We start from the raw sequence: 18,698 nt of genomic DNA on the forward strand, positions 1-18,698 counted from the left end.
ACTGTACTGATTTGTTTGTAATAGAATATGGTAAGGAAAACATAGAGGTGAGGTTGCTGCTGGTGGTAGTGGTGAGGCACAGGAGGAGGGAAACCTCCCTACTAGGCACCGTCCTTTAAAGGTTACCTGTAGTCAAAAGTTAGTTTCCACGAGTTTGAGAAATCACTGTATTTTAAAATACTACAAGCAAGAAAAAAAAATAAACCTTGCTTTCTTCTCATGCTTGCTGCTTGGTGGGTTTGAGCCCAGACCTTGTGTTCCTGGGGTGCAGGGAACGGACCGAGCCCACAGCACAAGCCCTGCTGCGGCTGAGCTCCTGCAACTTTTTGCTGTCAGCAGAGCCTTCTCGAGGGTCTCTGCGAGGTCCTGCTGCTCTGCGAAAAACAAACGATCAGGGCTGGGTTTTTTCCAACATCTGCCTGATTCTTTTAGGCAGCGAGGGGAGTGGCAGCACCTTCGCCTGGCAGCGGCCGTGACCTTACCACTGCGGATGTGCTCTAGGATTTTACAGGCTCAGTCTGGTTGCTATCTCGTCTTTTGATGCTCGAACAGCTGAGAGTGTGCAAAATCCCCGTTTCTTCTTATTCTTAAAGTCACAGGGGAAAATGTGCCCCGTGTCTCTAGAAATCGCTCTGAGAGGCAGGCAGGCAAGGCTCATTTTAGTAACGAAACGAACAAAGTTGTGCTCAACTTTTCATGCAAAAAGTGCCAGTGATTTAAAGCTTCTGAAACAGAGAATGTAAATTGAACATTGTTGCTCGTAAACCGAACTTGTCTTTGACAGGCTAAACAGAGATTTTTATGGGGAGCCTACTCATGCCCACACGGAACGCATTTTATCTTTTGACTGTGGGTTTGGGTGTTTTTATAAAAAAAGTATCATTTTGAGGTGTACCGCAGTCGTAATGAGAAACTCCGTACGATTACAATTTTGAGTATCCGAACAATGGACACCCCCGTGCCGTAATGTGTTGTATCGGGTAATCAGGGACTGCCAGGGAAAGCGGGAAAGCAGAGCCTAGGAATAATCAATATATCGCCCACAGTGTGTGCTGTAATCCGGCATCTCCTCGCTGAAGCGCGTCCCACCAAACCATTCATCCGCACCTCCCCGCCGCAGATAAAGGGAAAACCAGGAGTGATCAGGGGAAGAGCCTCTGCTGAAAGCGGCGGGGACGGGACGGGACCGGACGGGACGGGACCGGACGGGACGAGTCGGCTGCGTAGGGGGCACAGGCCGGGCGGACCCCTCGGATGTTCGTGGGGAACACCGGGCCCCCCTCCCCATCCCGGGCTGGGGGCGGGGGCGGGTGCGCACCGCCCCTCCTCTCCGTCGCGCTCCGCTCCGCCCGGTGCTCGGCGCCTCCCCCCTCCCCGGCTCCCATGGCGGGCAGCGGCGGCCGATTCGGTGCCGGCAAGCCCCGCCCGCCGGCGGTCCGGGGCCGGCCTCCCCCTTCCCTCCGCCGCCCCCTCCGCGGCAGCCCGCCAGCAGCGCCACAGCAGGCGCGGGGCCGGCTCGCTCCGCGCTGCCTCCCGCCCGCCCGCCCCGCCGCTCCCATGCGGGCCGGCGGCGAGGCAGAAGATGGCTGACTCGCCGGGGCACCCGCGCCCCTGCCCGCCCGCGCCCCCCGCCCGCCCGCCGCCGCCGCCGCCGCCGCCGCGCTCCCCCCGGGCCCTCCGTGGCGCCGCCTGCCACCACTGAGAGCCGCCGCCGCCGCCGCCCCCCCGCGCCCCTCCCGGCCCCCCCAGAGCACCAGCAGCCATTTCATCTCCACCACCACCACCACCAAGTAGGCGCAAAAAATGGCAGAAATGGAGAAAGAAGGGAGACCTCCCGAAAATAAAAGGAGTAGGAAGCCGGCTCACCCGGTGAAGCGGGAGATCAACGAGGAGATGAAGGTAGGTGCCTGTGATAGGGACGGGACCGGGGTCCCCCCCCCGCACCCCCCGCCTCCGAGCATGGAGATGAAATAAGAAAGGATCTCTTGTCATTTTTTTTTTTTTTTGTAGGATGCACTGAATGTGTCTCAACTCCGCCTCCTGGGCTGCAAACAGAGACGAATTCACAGGCTGCAAATCCTGTTCATTGACCAGCTTTATTTATTTTTTAAAAATAACTCTCTCGTTGGGCTTTTAAGCTCCTCGGGTGCCAATGATGCGCCTTTCTTTTTTTTTTCTTCCCTTTCTGTAGCCACCCCATCAGGTAGCTGCGAAGCCCTTAAAGTTAGGAAAGAAAGGGGTCTCTTTTGAACACTGTATTTCTGTCCTTTTTCAGTAGCCAGCTGCAACTGTGTAATTAAATTGTCAAAGTGAAACGTTGCGGTCTGAGCCGTGCATCAGTGTGGCGCTTCAGCGCGGAGACCCCTTTTCTCTGCTTGCCCCTTTCGCCTCCTCCTCTGCTGCACCGCTTCGCTCCGCGGCTCGCGGCAGCGCAGAGGTGTCGCTGGAAGGTGGCTTGTCCGGGGGCTGCTTTTGATGGAAGTGTATTTACGCGCGGAGGGCTGTCCTGCTTGATAGGAACCGGTGCCACTCCAGCTGTGCTCTGGCGGCCGCTCCAGATGTTGGGATGGTTGCGATGGCACAAACCCGCTATTTTGGAACTTCTTTTATCATTAGGTCGCTGTTCCAGGCTGGACCGGTCCTATTTTTTGCGCCTGTGTTCCATGTCTGTTCCCTGTCTGTTTGTTTGATGTCTCTAATTCCCCAAAGTTGGTAACAATGTATTGCTAGACTTCAGCTGAACTTGTTGTTAAATGCGCAGATAAAGTGACTAAAACAGCATAGTCTGGCTACGAGATAAAGCTGCCGAGATTTAATTTGAATATGTCATTTATTAAAAGGCTGATTATAAGTGGAAGACTGCCTGGAAAATGTCACTCGTTCACATAGTATGTATACTATATAGGCGAATGTATAAATATGCATGATGCCTAGTGAAAATATCTTTGCTTTCCGGAACATTGGTCTCCCCATATAAAATTAAACGGGAATGCGCCATCCCCTCCCCTCTCCCCTCTTTTGCACACCACTAATTTCGGTTAGGTGCCCTTTCCTGCCCAAGGCAGGCGTTCTTGTTCTTGCTGCCTGTGTAATGAGCGTGTTCATGGTTCTGTGTGCACTTCAAATGTAAATGTGGACAAGAGTAGTATTAGGGGCACAAACAAAATAATGTGTTGGTGCATCTCTTTGGAAACAAACTGTAGTAGCTTCAAGTCCAGAGGAGCTCCCGCTTTCTTTGTGAGATATGTGACACATCCTATTTTCGGAGAGGGCTCTGTGCAGCCACCGGAGAGTCATTGCTCATTGTAATCCCACATAGTTTTGAGGACTGCAGAGGTCTGTAGTACAGGGCATTAGCCCCTCAGAGCATCGCCTAATGCGATCTATATGGATTGCAGCTTTTAAGTTTCATAGGTTCTAGAATTACAAATTAGCTAATTTTAATCAAAACATGTGAAATGTTATCCTGGCTGGATATAAAGGCTGACTGTGCTGGATCCTCTGGGTTTGTTTTGTTTACTTTGGCTGCAGGCACACTCAGCGGTTTGGGAGATAGTTGTTCTTCTACAGTATAACAGATGTTTGTCTGAAAGGGTGAGGAAGAAACAAAAACAACATTGTGTGAAGGAGAAAAATTACACAATTTTAAATTAATGCTTTGGTATTAAGCACTAGCATTAACCTTCATGCAGAGAGTTTCTCTTTCTTAATCATGGCTAACTGCTTAAGGTTAGGAACCTCAAGATTCCAGCTGACTTAAAAACTAAAGGTGTGTAGAAAGGACATTTTGAACCTATGTAATTTCTGGTTCAGAGTGAGACAGCTGATGGCAGAACCTTCCATAGCCCACCTTTCAGCATAAACTATGCTATATGTGCTGTGCATTTTTAGTAGGGCTGTTGGCTGCTATCATCTAAGAAGGGGAAAAAGAGGGAGGAGGAAAAAGAAGTAGTTTGAATTTTTGACTGGTTGAGAAAGTTAAAATCCTGTGGTGATCATTTACCCTTTTTCTTTATTGATGAACTAAGACATCTAGTTGTTCTTAATAAACCTGGAGAATACAATAATGTAACAAATTGGTTACAGTGTGCAAAATGTTTGCAGTGAAATGACAGAGGGAGCACAATGTGCCCTTGTGTAGGTTTGTATCTGTAATGTTCAAACAGGCTGGCTGTTTCCCTTCATCTGAACTGCTTTCATCTGGACCAGTGTAAAATAAGCTCTGGTAAGTAATCACAGCAGAGCAGAAAGAAAGGAATGTATACAGCAATAGACAGCCTAAGCTGTAAAAACTGTAACCTGAGTATCAGCAGCAGATCAGATATCAAGGCTTTAAGGTAGGGGAAATGAAAGAGATGAAGGGGAGGAAAAGACGAGAGAGGGAATGGAAAAGTCAGCTTGGAAAGTAAAGGAGAAGTAGGAGGGCCCCCTCAGGGAAATTTGGCTCAGGGGTTAGGGAATTTTATCATGGTGTACAGTGACCTACTCAGGTTTCAGCCCACATTGGATCGAATTGCATCCCTTTGCTAGCAGAAAGAAAAATGACTGGTGTATATGTGATTTCTTTTTTCCCCCCCACTTTGGATAATAAAAAGGCCATTGGTACAAGTGTCTATTTTAAGTACAGTAAATTCAATGCACTATGAATGAGCAATAATATTACCTCATCACAGAGACTTCCTTTGAGATTTGCTGTTTGATACAGTCAGATATTTACTCAAGAAGGATCACAACACCTAACTGCTTGTTTAGTGTTTTCCAACAGTAGTGTCACAGCTTGGTTTTAACACGACTGGATGGATATTCAGGTTGCTCGCTCTTTCCTTATGCCAGATATTGAGTTACGTTTTTGTTATCGCTAACCTAATGTACACGATGGTTATAACAAATTTTAATTTGATACAATGTTGTGTGCAAAAAGTACATGACTCTGCAGAGTTTTCTGATATTACGTTTCAATGAAAAATATATTCACGAGGAACTGTTTTTGTTACACTGTGACCTTTATGGCCACTCTTTCATATTTTCTAGTTGTTTTTTCTTTTGTCCTCCTTCGGATGAGATTTTCCAGTTTTTCTTCCAGAGGTAGCATTCACCTCGTGCCTTGGAGTAAAAGCAGATGGTTATTCTGAAATTCAGTTTGGTGCCATTTTCACTTGCTGGTGAACAACCAAACACCTCATAAATCCAAACTTTTTGTCATCAGGGAACCTACTACTGTTTTAAAACCAAAATGTCTGTAAAAGTTTGATGAAAGCAGTTGTCTAGGCACAGTGGTGGATCCCCCATCCATCCCTCCTTGCCTTATTTCCATTTGCCATCCTGCTGCCAGGAAGCAGTGCTGCTCAGGAGGAATAGCTAGGTGCTCTGCAGTGCTGTGAGGTGAGGTTACATCCAGTACTGAATTGCACTGGAAGTTCTCCTGCACAGATGAGGCAATGTATCCATGTGTCTCTAGCAGTTGAAAGGTAAGCAGTTAATTTGTGTTGTAATTTCACAGGGCTGCTCCGTGTGCCCAAGGAGTTTGCTGTCCATAAATATTCCCAATAACTAATTTGTATCTAAAATTGGGCTTTGTTCCTGGTGCCTAGAGCTTAGGGCAGCCCCATCTGTTATCATTGAATAGTAAACTCATCAGAATATCTTTCAGTTTAGTGTTTAAATAGTCCCTGTTTGGCATTTGAAAGTACTACTGTCAGAAGGAGGAAAGCGGTGAAGCAGGCGTAGCAGCCCAGTGCCTGGAGCGAGCCAGTTTGCTCAGAGTGCTCGGAAGATTCCAAGGAAACTCCTCCCTTCTCTCCTGAAAAGCAAATAATATCTTTGGGAAAGTGGGAAAGCAGACAGACTTTATCAATTGCATTATTTCAGGAGACCAAATTTTTTCTGTGGACTATGCATGGAAGTTTTGTGGGATGGCTGCAGAGGGGTTGCCTGCCTGTACAGGGAGCCTCACCTGGCAGGGCACTGCAGAAATAATGCTTCCCCAAACAAAGTGGGTTATACAGAGCCAAACATACATGGGAGGACAAAGGAAAGTAAAGCATAGTGGAATTTCTGATAGTGTAAAGGTCTAATCACAGAATTCAGTATGGCGACAGTATAAACAAGCAAAGAATGTGAGGGCTGGGGAAAAAAGATCCAAGTTTGTATAGTGCCTCTAGAAACATTTTTATTTCCTTGATGCAGTGAAAGTGAAAAGTGAGTTTGTGGGGCTCTGCACTGAGTGGGTTATGCCGGCAAGGAAATGGAGTGGAGCCACTATGCTTCCTCCCAGATCTGAAATAAACATTCAGCAGTAAAACCTAGAAGAAAATGAGTCTGACAGACTCATGCTCCCCTGTGTTTCCTGCCTCCATGTTTGCCAGGCCTCATTCGGTGAAGCCAGGTCTTGCCCCCTGTGAATAAGGTTCATAGAGAAGGAAAGTCAAGAGATCTAAGATGGAAAGACACACGTGGCATAGTTTAAGAATGTATTAATTAGCAAAGATTTGGAGAAATTATGCATTGTAATGTAAAAAAATCAAACTGTACGTGTACTGTTACGATGAAATGAATCCTAAAGTGGGAATAAATGTGATTATATTTTTACTGCCTAGCATATGTGTCAGACTCAGAAAGGAGGGAAACTACAGTCTAGCAAGTCAACACACTCTTCTTCATCTTTCAGGAGAATAGGGAGCAAATTCAAGTAGAAATACCAATGAGCATAACAGTTAGTTATCCTGGCTCTTCCAGGAGGGAAGTACTACAAGAATAGAGAAATCATACAGTTAAAACTCACAAATTACACATTGCCCCACAGTGATGATAAGTGCTTTGGGACTTAGCAGTGGGCAAAAGCTGAATTGCCATCTATTGGGAAGGAAGGGCTTTGGCTGTGGTGTGTGACTGGGGCCACTGGAGCGTTTTCGGGCTGATTTCTTTGGCAGGCATGAGCTGGTTGTGCCGCAGCCGTAGTGAGTGCTCAGGCAGTCAGCAGCTGTAATGGTGCTCTGTCAGCTAGGGAAGAGCAGGAGGTTTGGCTCCTGTGGGATGTTAACCAACTGCCTGGGTGCACTGGCAGCTGCAGAGGGGACTGGTGTTTCCATTGTGGTCTCAAAAGCTTGTCTGCTTGGTGCACGGCGTGGCAGAATGAGCGTGGAAGGACGTGGAACAGGATTTCTGTGGTTTTCTTCTCAGCTCTGGTGCTGACCCACGCTGTGGGTGGCACCAGGGCTCGGTCTCTGTTTTCGCGCAGGGGACTGAGCATTGCCTCTGGCTGAAGTTAGGCTCCATGCTGTACATTTGCAATGAAATCTGTGGGTCCCTGCAGGGGGGCTTCTGTTGGGCTAAGGGTCCCAGCTTAGCAGTGTAATTACTGACCTGAGATTTTATTGATTATGAGTAAGGTTTTCTCTCTACACTAGTCTTTCACATCATCCCAGCCCTTTGGCACATCTGTGGGGTTAGGGTGGCAGCCTCATCCTGCAGACACTCCACATCCTTTTGGGGAATGAGTCTGAAAGTAGGCATGGACTACCTTAATGCCTCTGATGTCCTGTTCCTGCTGAAGCTTTGAATTGCAGCTCCTTGCACATCCTCCATCTGGTCATCGACACCTGCCTTCACATCTCCTCCGTGGTCTTTGGCAGGTCTATTATCTTGCAATTCCTCTGGCTTCTGTCTAGCTTGCTTGATCACTGCTGCTTCTGCTTTCCTGCTCCAATGTTGAGTCCACATTCCTGCTTTTCTCCAGCTTCAGTGTTACAATCATCACTCTTCCTTTCACTAAGCCTTTGACACTTGTATATCTTTCAGTGATGTTCCGTTCTGCATGTACAGGTTGTGTATTAACATGCTTTCTTCCTTTTCTTAGCTTCACCAAGGACTGGTCATTGTCTCTCTTATTTTTTTCTTTTTCGTCTTCCCCCCCTTCCCTGTCTTCACACAGAGAAAGAAATATCTCATCATTTGTGTTTTGACTATTGCCACCACACTGGTCTTTACAAATCCCATCTTGTTACCATGTGTTTTGTGTCTATCATTGAAATGGAAGAAGGGGAAATACATGAAAACAATGAATTAATAGTGGTCAGCTTCAGGGCAGTGGCTTCAACATGATCTCAACCATCAGGGTGTTAGACATCTCTGCAAATGGATGTTGTAGTCAGGAGTCTGAGGGAAGGTGATGTTCTTTGGATACCCATCTATGCAATAGAGTCAGTGTGGAAAAAAACATTTCTCAGGTTTGACACTCAGCTTGCTAAGGATGGGATCATGCTTTCCATTTGCTGTGAATGAAGTGTGGTGTAATGGAGCTCTGGCTGTTAGTCACTGAGAGAATGGTATTAAGGGTGACTTGCATCATTGTAGTAGGTAAGATAAATTATGGAAGAGAATGGCTTAACTGTTTTCTTCTTTTATAATTTTTTTTTAAATCCAAGCCACCCTTTTTTTGGGGAATTGGTGTCAAAAGGTGCTTACTTTTGTTATTGCTGGCATGCAACCTTGTTGTACTCTCATTGAAGTTAGTAGAAAAGACCCCATTGATTTACTATTTTATAAAATAGTCAGATCTCTGTGATGAGTGATTTTGAAATCTAATGTATTTTTTGTCAGTATGAATGTTCATTTTGGTGCATCACTTATCATGGATAGTTTAAAGGAGACATGACTTAAATTTTGTGCCATTACAAACCCAACCATCATTTTGACTGTGTTTTGAATGGACAGATGCATGTATGAATTTTCAGGGAAAAACAAACATATGTACAACCTTGCTTATGTATTCCTTGACAAGTAATTAGAAATTATTCGTTATCTGAGTTGATCAGCAGTGCAAATAGAACACAAAGCATCCACAGGAGGCAAATTTAGAGCTACTCAATTAATTTGGTTGCATGGGGTTTAAATCGGTAAGATTTTGTCTGTTGGTCTCTACCTTGCTAGGGTAGTCTCTAGGGCTGTGTCTCCATAGTTGAAATTTAGCAAAGCAAGGGAAGCTGGCAGACCTTGCCTTTGGGCCTCCACAGGCCCTTTCAGGTAATTTTGAGTGTGTTGCAGTGGTGAGATCTGACTCCCCAGGTCCAGGTCATTTTGTTATTGGTTTCCCATGGGTTACAAACAGGGTTGGTGCCTTGGGCCTCTTGAATCCTGGGAGAGAAGTTTTCTAAAAAGCTAAAAAAAAAAACCAAAACAAACCGAAACACCAATGAAAAACAGCTTTTAGAATTTTTTTTCCATTTTGCTAATATTTAAAACACAGCACTACATCATTCAGATCATCTAGGTAGTTGTTAGCCACATTTGCACTGCATTGTACTCATTGAAAAGTGTTGTAGTGGCCTAATTCACATATCATACTTATAATGCTGAGTCTAGAAGCAGAGGTGGGATGATGGAATAATTTTAGCAATCTGGGGCTGCACAGGATAGCCACAGAATTGTGACTTCCATCACATGGTAAGGTGAAAATGCAGAGGGGGAAAAAAGAAAAGGAAATGGAAGCTTTAGGGGTCTGCTCTGGGGTTTTGTTTTGGGTTTTCTTTTCCTGAAGTGTGTTTGTAGCATAATTGCACAGATGATACTCTTGGAAGAGTACAAATTGCTTGTGTTTATTGCTTATAGCTGCTTTACAGCGCTCCTTGAGTGACAGGAACACCTATGTAATCTGGTGTGATGAATGAGCCAGGAGCAGTGCAGTGCTCCGAGGTTCTGGGACACAGCGCCTGCTGTAGCTTTGAATTCAAAAGCAATTATCATCTGATTAAATTTATTTATTTGTTTAAATGACTGGAGAATTGCTGTGTTCTATCATTAGACTTTCTCCCACTCAAAAATTAAGCTAGAGCAGTTACTAGACAAAATCTGGCAACCTGCAAATTTGACATTCACCATTTGTTTTGACTTGGTGTTGTATTCTCCTTATTCCTTTGCCAGAGTCCTGGGAGGCAGTGCTTATCAGAAGCATTCATTTAGATGTCAAGATCTTGGAGGAATATGAAGTTTGGAATTTGTTCTAGAAGAGTGTTAATAAAAAAAATTGCAAAAACCAAATAGAAGGGCTCTGTGTGTGGCTTTTTTGTTTCAACTTATAGTTGTCATCCTACTTTAAACTGATCTTTGCCATTGCAATAATTCGTTAGCTGGTTTCCTTTGGTAGTTTCCTAAATCCATAATCTGTGGAGCTCTGTGGCACTATTTGGTTTCAGAAAGCTTTGTTGCCTGGCTGCAGATTTCTTAACTTACTCCATTAAATCTCCTGGCCCAGTAATGAGCATTTTCTACAGAAATATTTTTGCCTCATGACCTAGAGGACATATTTTTAATAGAAATTGAGGGTTATGACAGTCATGTTCCATACTTTACATTTCCATACAAACATAAAATGTAACCACTCAGCCGCTTGGAAATTGGTTTGAAAATAAATACGGCAAAATTGAGAAAGGCTTTCTTAAACAAATATAAGAAACATTTGTATGAAAAATGATGGTAGAATGCTTTCACAGTGAAGAATCTTTAAGTGCTTCGACTATGCAAGGGCTTATAACTGAGAAAAAAAACGTCTGCTGTGATTTTATTTGATTTGGTTCATGGACACCTCAAGGAACTGTAATTGTGTCAGTGACCTGCTCCAGCTGAAAAGACTGTAACGCAGTAAGATTGATTAACTGCTGGCTGGAAAAAAAAGTCCTGGTTTTCTGTTATTCTCTTGCTGCAGTCTTAAATATTTTATGGCAACACAGACAAGTTTGTGTGGGGAATGTATGTTAAAATATCTCTGACATTGAATGTCAGAGCAAAAGTCATAAATAACTCTCCTTTTCATTTTCTCTAAATTACAGACATATGAGTCTCTGTCATAATTACATGTGCCAGTCTGAGATTTAAATGTGTTTCACTTTATGCACTTGAGTTATGAAATGAACATTAGTCTTTGAGGAGGTGGGCCAAACCTGACACTTCCTCATGTAGCACAGATATGGTTCGATTTATGCAGTCCTCCCTTCCTTCCAAATGGTTATTGATTACATAAATAAGTAGGTAATTTTTCTCTTTCAGAACTTTGCTGAAAACACTATGAATGAGCTCCTTGGCTGGTATGGTTATGATAAGGTAGAACTGAAAGATGGAGAAGATATTGAATTCAGGAACTACTCAGCAGATGGGGAAAGCCGCCAGCACATTTCCGTTCTCAAAGGTAACGCGACTTCATGTTTCTGTGTTCATGTAAAGAAGGATTAATAGCTCAACCTGTCTGATTGGTGTTGATTGCAAAGCATGTTCTGCTGCTTGTGTCTTGGTTGCTTTACATAAAAATACCTGAGAGTACCTTGTGGTACAGGGAAGCCCATAGGCTATGAGGAAAGTCACTTAACAAATTAGCTGTTGGTCTATTGATATATTGTTATCTATTGATATATATCTTCACAAATAATGCCTTTCATGTGTCAGTTGAAAGCCATGTGCCTGTGGTATCAATAAACTACTCACAACTGGAGAAAGGAAGGAGTACTTATCAGGGTAGCCTAAAGGAACCCTTTTGCTTCCCATACTAAGGCTGGTTGGTCTACAACTTTTAAAAATATTATTAAAATTTTAAACTGGAATAGTCACACATGTAGGAACAAGTGTGAATGCTCACAGAAGGCTTCTCATCCATGTTTGTACTATACTGTCTTCTGCACTGTGGTAGAAATTTTCCATAGATGAAATTTATTTGAGACATTGCTGAGTCTTTGTGATTCAAAATGTAAAGGGTGAGAGCCTTTTGGTTTGTTCAGTCATTCAGGTTTTGCCTTCTGACTCCTCAGTCTAAGGGAGTGGATAGGGGCTTGTCATCAGAGCAAGTAGAAAAATAAAAAATTGCTGCATCTTTACTTATCCAACAGGAGTTCCTCAAAGGTGAGGTAAAGAGAGGAGATCCCAACAGCTTATATCCACTTGGAGTGCTACTTTTCACTGTGTTTGTGGTCAGCAATGTTTGGGTTTTCTTTTTGATAGCTAGCAACAGCACTGTTTTCAGTGAGTGTTGCAATGAGTACTGACACCAGAGAGACCAGTGCTGAGGGACAGATGGCTAGAAAATGGGGAAGAAATTAGAGGTAAGGTGAAGCAACCTAATTGTGTTAAAATTGAATGTTTGCAGCTTGTTAGTACTATAACAACACTGGTGATCAATATTTATTTTTCATTGAAAACGTAATGTCATTAAGCTACCTTTGAAGAAACATGTGCCTGTGTAGTAATGCACTTAATTTATTTCTGTTTTAATAAATACATCTTTTACTGAATGATTACTGACTCCAGCCTGTACTTGATGAAATTTGTGACATACTTTTTTAATAGGCACATGATGCAAATCATATGTTTTATATACCATAGATATCGGATGCCTGTGATAGGTAGAAATTTTTGCTGTATGCAGTTTTTGGGAGGGGGAAAAAGCACATTTCTTGTTCTGAGAGATGGGAGAAGAGGGAGTCCCATGGCTGAGATATATCAGAGAAATTCCTACAAATAAGAATCCTGAGGGGATTCGGGATTAAAGAATCAGAATAATAACTGTCATCATTTTATGCACACTTTACTGTGACTTCAATATTTTGTTCCTTTCTTTAAATTCCTTTCATTATTACTACTCATATTATTTATAGAGAATAGGAATTCTTTTATTCTTCAGTTTATGGTCCTTGTACTAGAGAAGTCACAGCACACTGAGTGTGATCATGCAAACAGTAGAAATGAAGTACAAGAATAGGATGCCATTGACTAAATCAGGCATACTAAGGCTAAGCATGACAAAATAATCCCACCTTTTACCTTCTGCAAAAAGAAAGTGTGAGTTTGATTTTGAAAAAAGAATGGAGCACTTCTGAAGATTACTGGAAAGTATCAATTTCTTTAAAAGGGGAAATACTTGGGATTTTTGTGCAGTATTCTTGTATTAGGGATAGTAATTTAATGAAGAGATTGGTGAAAGTATGTGGGGCCATTTAAGAAATTTGTGTCATACTGTACAATGTGTTCTTTGTGTTTTACAGAAAATTCTTTGCCAAAACCAAAATTACCTGAGGACAGTGTTATTTCACCGTACAATATAAACCCAAGCTACCCAGGGCTTGCCACAGGAAATGGACTATCAGACTCACCAGCAGGGTCGAAGGATCATGGGAATGTACCTATTATTGTCCCATTAATTCCACCACCTTTCATAAAGCCACCAGCAGGTAAATCCTAATGAACGTGTAAAAATGGTTACTGTTACTGACAGCGTCCTGAGATCACTGGATCACAATGTCTTAGCAAGAAGGCTGATTTCAAAATGATTAAAACCCAGTCACAGATTACTTTAAAAATGAGCGGGAGAGTGGCTTTAATCAGTTTCCTATTCTTGAAAAACTCCTGCAAATGCAATGACAACAAACTTGCATTGCTTGTGACACTCCTTATGCTGGATTATGCTCTCAGCACTTCAACAGCATTTGCTTTTAGAAAAAATAATAAAGATTTTGTTCTGGTGAATAAAGCCTTTAACTAAATTAATGAAAGATTATTAACTTAAAAATAGGCTGCATGAAGGAAACAGTGAAAGAGACAAAGCCATCAAATCAGTATCATGTCTTTATATCAGGTTAACAAGCTCATACTGGGAAAACTGTCTCTTGATTCCCATTGAAATCCCTGACCGCTGTCTCTCAAGGGTTTAATATGATTTTGACTCTACCCAGGAGACTGCACTGAGACGTTTTACATTTTCATTAGATTTTTATCAGGAGAGGTTTTCTAACATGCCATTCCTCAGAGTTTGCATGAAAAATGATTTATTCTCCTCCACATGCTGCTTATGGTAATCTGTGGAAGGAGCTCTTACGGCTACACCAGGGTGATTAATTGTTCTGTTATTGTTTACTGCTCCACACAGTGTGAAAATTGGTGCATCCAGATGGGAGCAGGCTGAGTCCTGCTTCCGTGGACATCCCTGGGTGTTGTTGTGGTTGCTCTTGAGTGACCAAGGCACTGAGGAGTACAGGGTGACAACTTGGCAACTCCTAGCCAAGAACATCAGTTCTCCACACCTGGGGCTAAAGACATGCCAGCGGGTGCCAGGGTGCTTCTGCAGATGCAGAACTGCTTGTAGGATCAGGTCCCAGGTCACCTCTGCCCTCCGTAACATTGTCTAAAGGTAGCTGTAAAATACTGATTGATCCCAGAAAGTGTTTGCCTGTTGTTGGTTGTGTAATAGACTACAGTTGCCCCTCCTAAATTATTGTTATGTCGTTGAGTTTTATCTCTAAAGAAGTATATAATATGCTATGAATAATTTTCAAATGTTACTCAATATGTGCTCCTTGCCAAAGACATTCAATCTATTTTATACGATAGTTGCTAATTACCAAAGCTATTTGGGTCCATTCCTGCAGCCTTTACACAGCTAAAGATCTCAGGCCATATGGGCTGGATCCTCAGCTGTTGTTGATTTGGCCCTAAAGCTTTAATCAAGGGCTTGTGCCATCCCAAGCTATTTTCCCCTCCAATCTGAGTCACGAATGAATCCAGAATGCTGAATTTGTGGTATGTGAACACAAAGCTATAGCATGCATTGTGCAAATTGCCACAGTTGCTGGATTTTTATGACACCGAATAAGCAGGAGGAGATTGAACTATGAAGTAGAAAAACAAATTACTGCAACAGTAGTTAAGTGGACACAAGGGAATCTTGGCCAAGTCAACTGCCTTCTGTTCTTTGCCTGTCCACCTACAACATATGATCCTGTGTTCAAATGTACCCCTAAGGGTAATGTGTAGAGAGAGCTTTTCATAAGTCTTTTCCACCTTTAGGTTTTTAATTCATTCATTAACAATAAATAATGTTGTTGTATCTGCACAGGAGATATGAATGTATAATCTCTGCCTCCTCTGACTTTATCCTATGATTGGTAATGAGCACTAGATTACCATGACTTCTGAGCAGATGAATGTATTTATCTCACCTTTGTTTTAGCGACCAAAGCTTGGGAGGATTGGAGGGGGAGGGGAATCACCACCTTTGTGGGATTTGCAATAAGCAAGGGTAGTAATGGTTTTGTTTTATCTTAGGGTGTAGGTGCCCTAGCCATGATCACTCTGAAGAGCCTGGCAAGAAACAACTGGTAGGAAAGGGAGTACAAAGGCTCCAGGAGAGCCAGTGTGCGAGGCAGTGGTCTTGGCACAGCACTTTGAGACCGTTTTGTGGGCACTACATCAAAGCAGAAAACTTCAGAGTGATACAAGGCCAGACAAGAGTAACTCTGGGGATGTGTTCTTGGAGTCCCTCGCAAGCATAGGGGGGATGACTTTGGAAACAGCACAAAGGTGCTTCTTTGACTTGAGCAGGCAAATGATTAGACTCACATCCTTAATTAATAAGGTGAAAGTTGACATTTTCAGCATGGGGGACAGACAGGCTATGACTGATCTGCCACTAACACCAAAGTATTTATCCACGTTTGAGTAGATAAATGAAGTAAGGGGACAGGAGAGAGAGGCAGAAAGAGGTCAAGAGAAAGTTTCAAGGTTAAAATGCTGGGCAGAAAAACGGATCTTTGCAGCATGTTTTGTGTGGACACACAGAGGGCAAAGCTACATTACAGGCCAGAGAGAACACCAGGTAGCAATGCACTGTAATGACTGGGAGGCTAAAAATTAGGATGTGCCCAGAGTTTGTGAACGGTGAGAAAAGCTTTTAGGTATGGTACAGGAGAAAAATCTACAAGACTTCAATATAGCTCAAAAGGGAGTGCCCACGGGTGAAAATGATAACTAAATCATGAATCTGAAGGATGGGAAAAATGGTGCAGTCCATCCTTATTGAGCGAATAATATGGAGTGAGCACTCAGGGAGAAATTATTAAGACTTTAATTCTTGCTGTATTGATCTTGAACAGAAGGGTCAGCATGAGTAAAGAGGTGTCAGAGAGACTGGCTGAGGTATTCATTTGGACAGGAGTGTAATGGTCTGAAGAGGATAAGCAGATCCATTGAATTATTAGTTGAATAATTTTGCTGATAAGATTCAATACAGGTAAGAGGAACAAGAGCAGAGCATGAGGGATGCTCACAAACCTGAAGAGAAACAAGAAAGATACTCTGCAATGTGCACTGACATAGCAATTGCAGAGGTAGAAAAGACACAGTCAGGAAGCCAAGGGAAACAAGATTTTTAGGAAGGCAAATACGATTCTTTATCAGAAACAGCTATCAGTTTGAAAAAGAGGAGGAAGGAGTGCTGATCCTAAAGTGTCTAGGAAGCTGTCATTGAAGATTTCAGCCGACTAGGTTTCCTTGAGCATGCTGCAAAGCTTTGGACAAGTGTCCTGCTTGCATTCATATTTAGTATGACCAGGCTAAAACCTAATTTAACAAAATTACCTTTTTTCCCCTCATACCTATTTTGCAGTAAAGTGGTTTTTACTTTGGTGGGGTTTTTTGTTTTGTTTTGGTTTTTCCTTTTTTTTTTTTTTCAAATTGAAAACTAAATAATTTTGAGCAGTCTGGCTAAAAATTTATCTTCAAGCTGTTCAGATTTCTCTTTTAATCAAATGAAGTGTTACATTCCAATTTGCTTATATGATTCTGGAAAACATTAGGGTTCTACTAACCAAATAGAAACAGCTCCAATAAAGGCACTCTCTCCTTGCTGTACTTCATAATTAAACCCAAAAAAGGTTGAGTTAAATGCATGAGCCCTGTGTGGTACACTGAATATCTACAGACTCAGGTTATGGTGTGTCAGTGGAGGATGCTAAATCCAGTCATGGGAAGTGTCCACTGGGAGAATGCAAGTTACTCACATGTGGAGGCTGTCTGCAAGAGCACTCCCCTGATCTGCAGCACCAGGCAGATAGACCACACTGGAACAGTGCCCAAATCAAACATCACTTTATAAGTCAGCATCGGCCATCCAGCCTGCATCTAGAGGCATATAAGTAGTCAATGCAGCCTCCAGAGAGTTGCTGTAAAGAGTCTCATTGTGGCTAGTAAGAGTCCATCTTGCCCAGCTGGCTGGCAACTACATTTAGGCTTCACTGCAGATTCTGAGTGATCTTCAGGGTTAGTCTTGAGTACAGCCTATTGCAACAACGTGATCCTAAGATTAGTTCTGCTTGCTGTTAGAAGGTTTTTATTTTCTGCACAGCAACGTAAAGAAGGCTGGTGGGTTTTTTAAAATTTGCTTGTTTGTTTGTTTGTTTTCCCAATTTAAAAGTTGCATAGAAATAGTGAGGAACAGAAATGCAATAGCCTGGAATGACCCAGAACTAAAAATCTTACCACAGTTGTGTGGGGTATATGGCCTTAGTGTGTAGCATGGCAAACCTTCTGTTATTCTGCAGCCTTTAATGATAGAGTAAATTTGAGAGAGCACTTAGGGTGACTCTGCCCTTTTACTCAGGCATGTTTGGACAACTCTTGTTACCTGGGATGAAGGAAGGCTGAAATCAAGAGTAGTCAAAGAAGAATGCAAAAAATTCTTTCAATGCAGGTGAGAACAAGCTGCCTCCTTCCCCTGGCACCTGCTGGAGGCTATGGTGTGTCAGTTTTCCCATTTCTTTGAGTTCTTTTTGAATTAGTGCCTTGGTAGGGGCGTACAGCTGCTGGTTGGTCTGTCCTTTGAGCATGAGGGTTGACAAAATCCTTCCCTTTCATGCCTCCTTCTGTGATGCATGTGATGCAAGTGATGCACAGAGTGTGCTGGCTGCTCTGAGCATCCCGAACAAGAACCGGCTTCCTGCGATGCTGTGCTGTGAAGGGAGGTCACTGCCAAGGGACAAAGCAGAGGGGAGGCAGAAAGCATGATGTCATGCAGTTGACTGAGCTTTCCCCAGAGAAATAAAGTACAAGGGAAAAATAATGCTCCCTCTCAAGGTTTTCAGAAGATACCGAGTACATTTGGAGAAGGAAAGGGGATGCAAATCCTACAACCCACAGATGAGTGTCTCAACATAATATTAGGTTCCAAATGATGACTGGAGTTGAACCAGAAGTTATCAGAAACTTGTGAAGGTGAAGGAGGACTAGGCTGGAGGAATGGTATCTTATGAGGTAAAATGTCTTAAAGGAGAAGCATTTCCAGTGCTGACTTGTAAAATCAGCCTGTGACCTAGGCTGCCAAAGAACTATCAGATTCAAATACTAAAGTAAGGATTTAGTTATTTTATAGAAAGAAATCAGTGATTTTCTGTGTTACAGTTTAGCATCACTTTAGAATTAAAGTTTATAGGAGATTTTGTAAATACAAGTGCAGATGAGTAACTTTGTGCAACATATGGGAATAAGCAGAGTTCCTGCCCTACAAACATTCTGGAACAGCGTGCTGTAACCTCTCTCAAGATTTAAGTTGCATTGGAGGAATCTGAAAGCATAAACGTTTTAAATGGCATTTAGCAGGCCACTAAAAATGAATTCCAAGATCATCTGTCAAAATTCACCGAGGAATTGGATCTATGACTACAGTAGCAAGAAGTTTGATTCCAGGCAGAACCAAATAGCAGTTTTCCTTAAGTAATGACCACATTATCTGATTTAGTTAGCTCTGTATATGGAGGAGACTTTCATTTTCCTGTGCTCTGGATCCCTCTTCAGTATTTCACAGATATCTTCTGGTTGCTGAACAGCATTACAAGTTCTCTAGCTATAGGGTTTGCCCCCTGGTAAAGACCACTGTAACAAATCCTATAGTC

General features: G+C 42.9%; 1 protein-coding gene across 2 annotated transcripts in view; it reads left to right on the top strand.

Moving 5' to 3' along the window:
- The first annotated feature begins 1,378 nt into the window (after nucleotides 1-1,378).
- The window catches only part of SOBP (sine oculis binding protein homolog), a 114,411-nt gene continuing 97,091 nt past the window's right edge, over nucleotides 1,379-18,698 (top strand). Inside the window, exons 1-3 of one of the 2 annotated variants that reach the window (XM_068184195.1) lie at nucleotides 1,379-1,899; nucleotides 11,041-11,179; nucleotides 13,023-13,208. In XM_068184195.1, the coding sequence (XP_068040296.1) occupies nucleotides 1,804-1,899; nucleotides 11,041-11,179; nucleotides 13,023-13,208 (421 nt within the window). In that variant the 5' untranslated portion in view covers nucleotides 1,379-1,803. The remainder of the gene's footprint in view (nucleotides 1,900-11,040; nucleotides 11,180-13,022; nucleotides 13,209-18,698) is intronic. The other variant, XM_068184194.1, reaches the window with a different exon arrangement.

Source organism: Anomalospiza imberbis, chromosome 3 (assembly GCF_031753505.1).
Source record: "Anomalospiza imberbis isolate Cuckoo-Finch-1a 21T00152 chromosome 3, ASM3175350v1, whole genome shotgun sequence".
NCBI lineage: Eukaryota > Metazoa > Chordata > Aves > Passeriformes > Viduidae > Anomalospiza > Anomalospiza imberbis.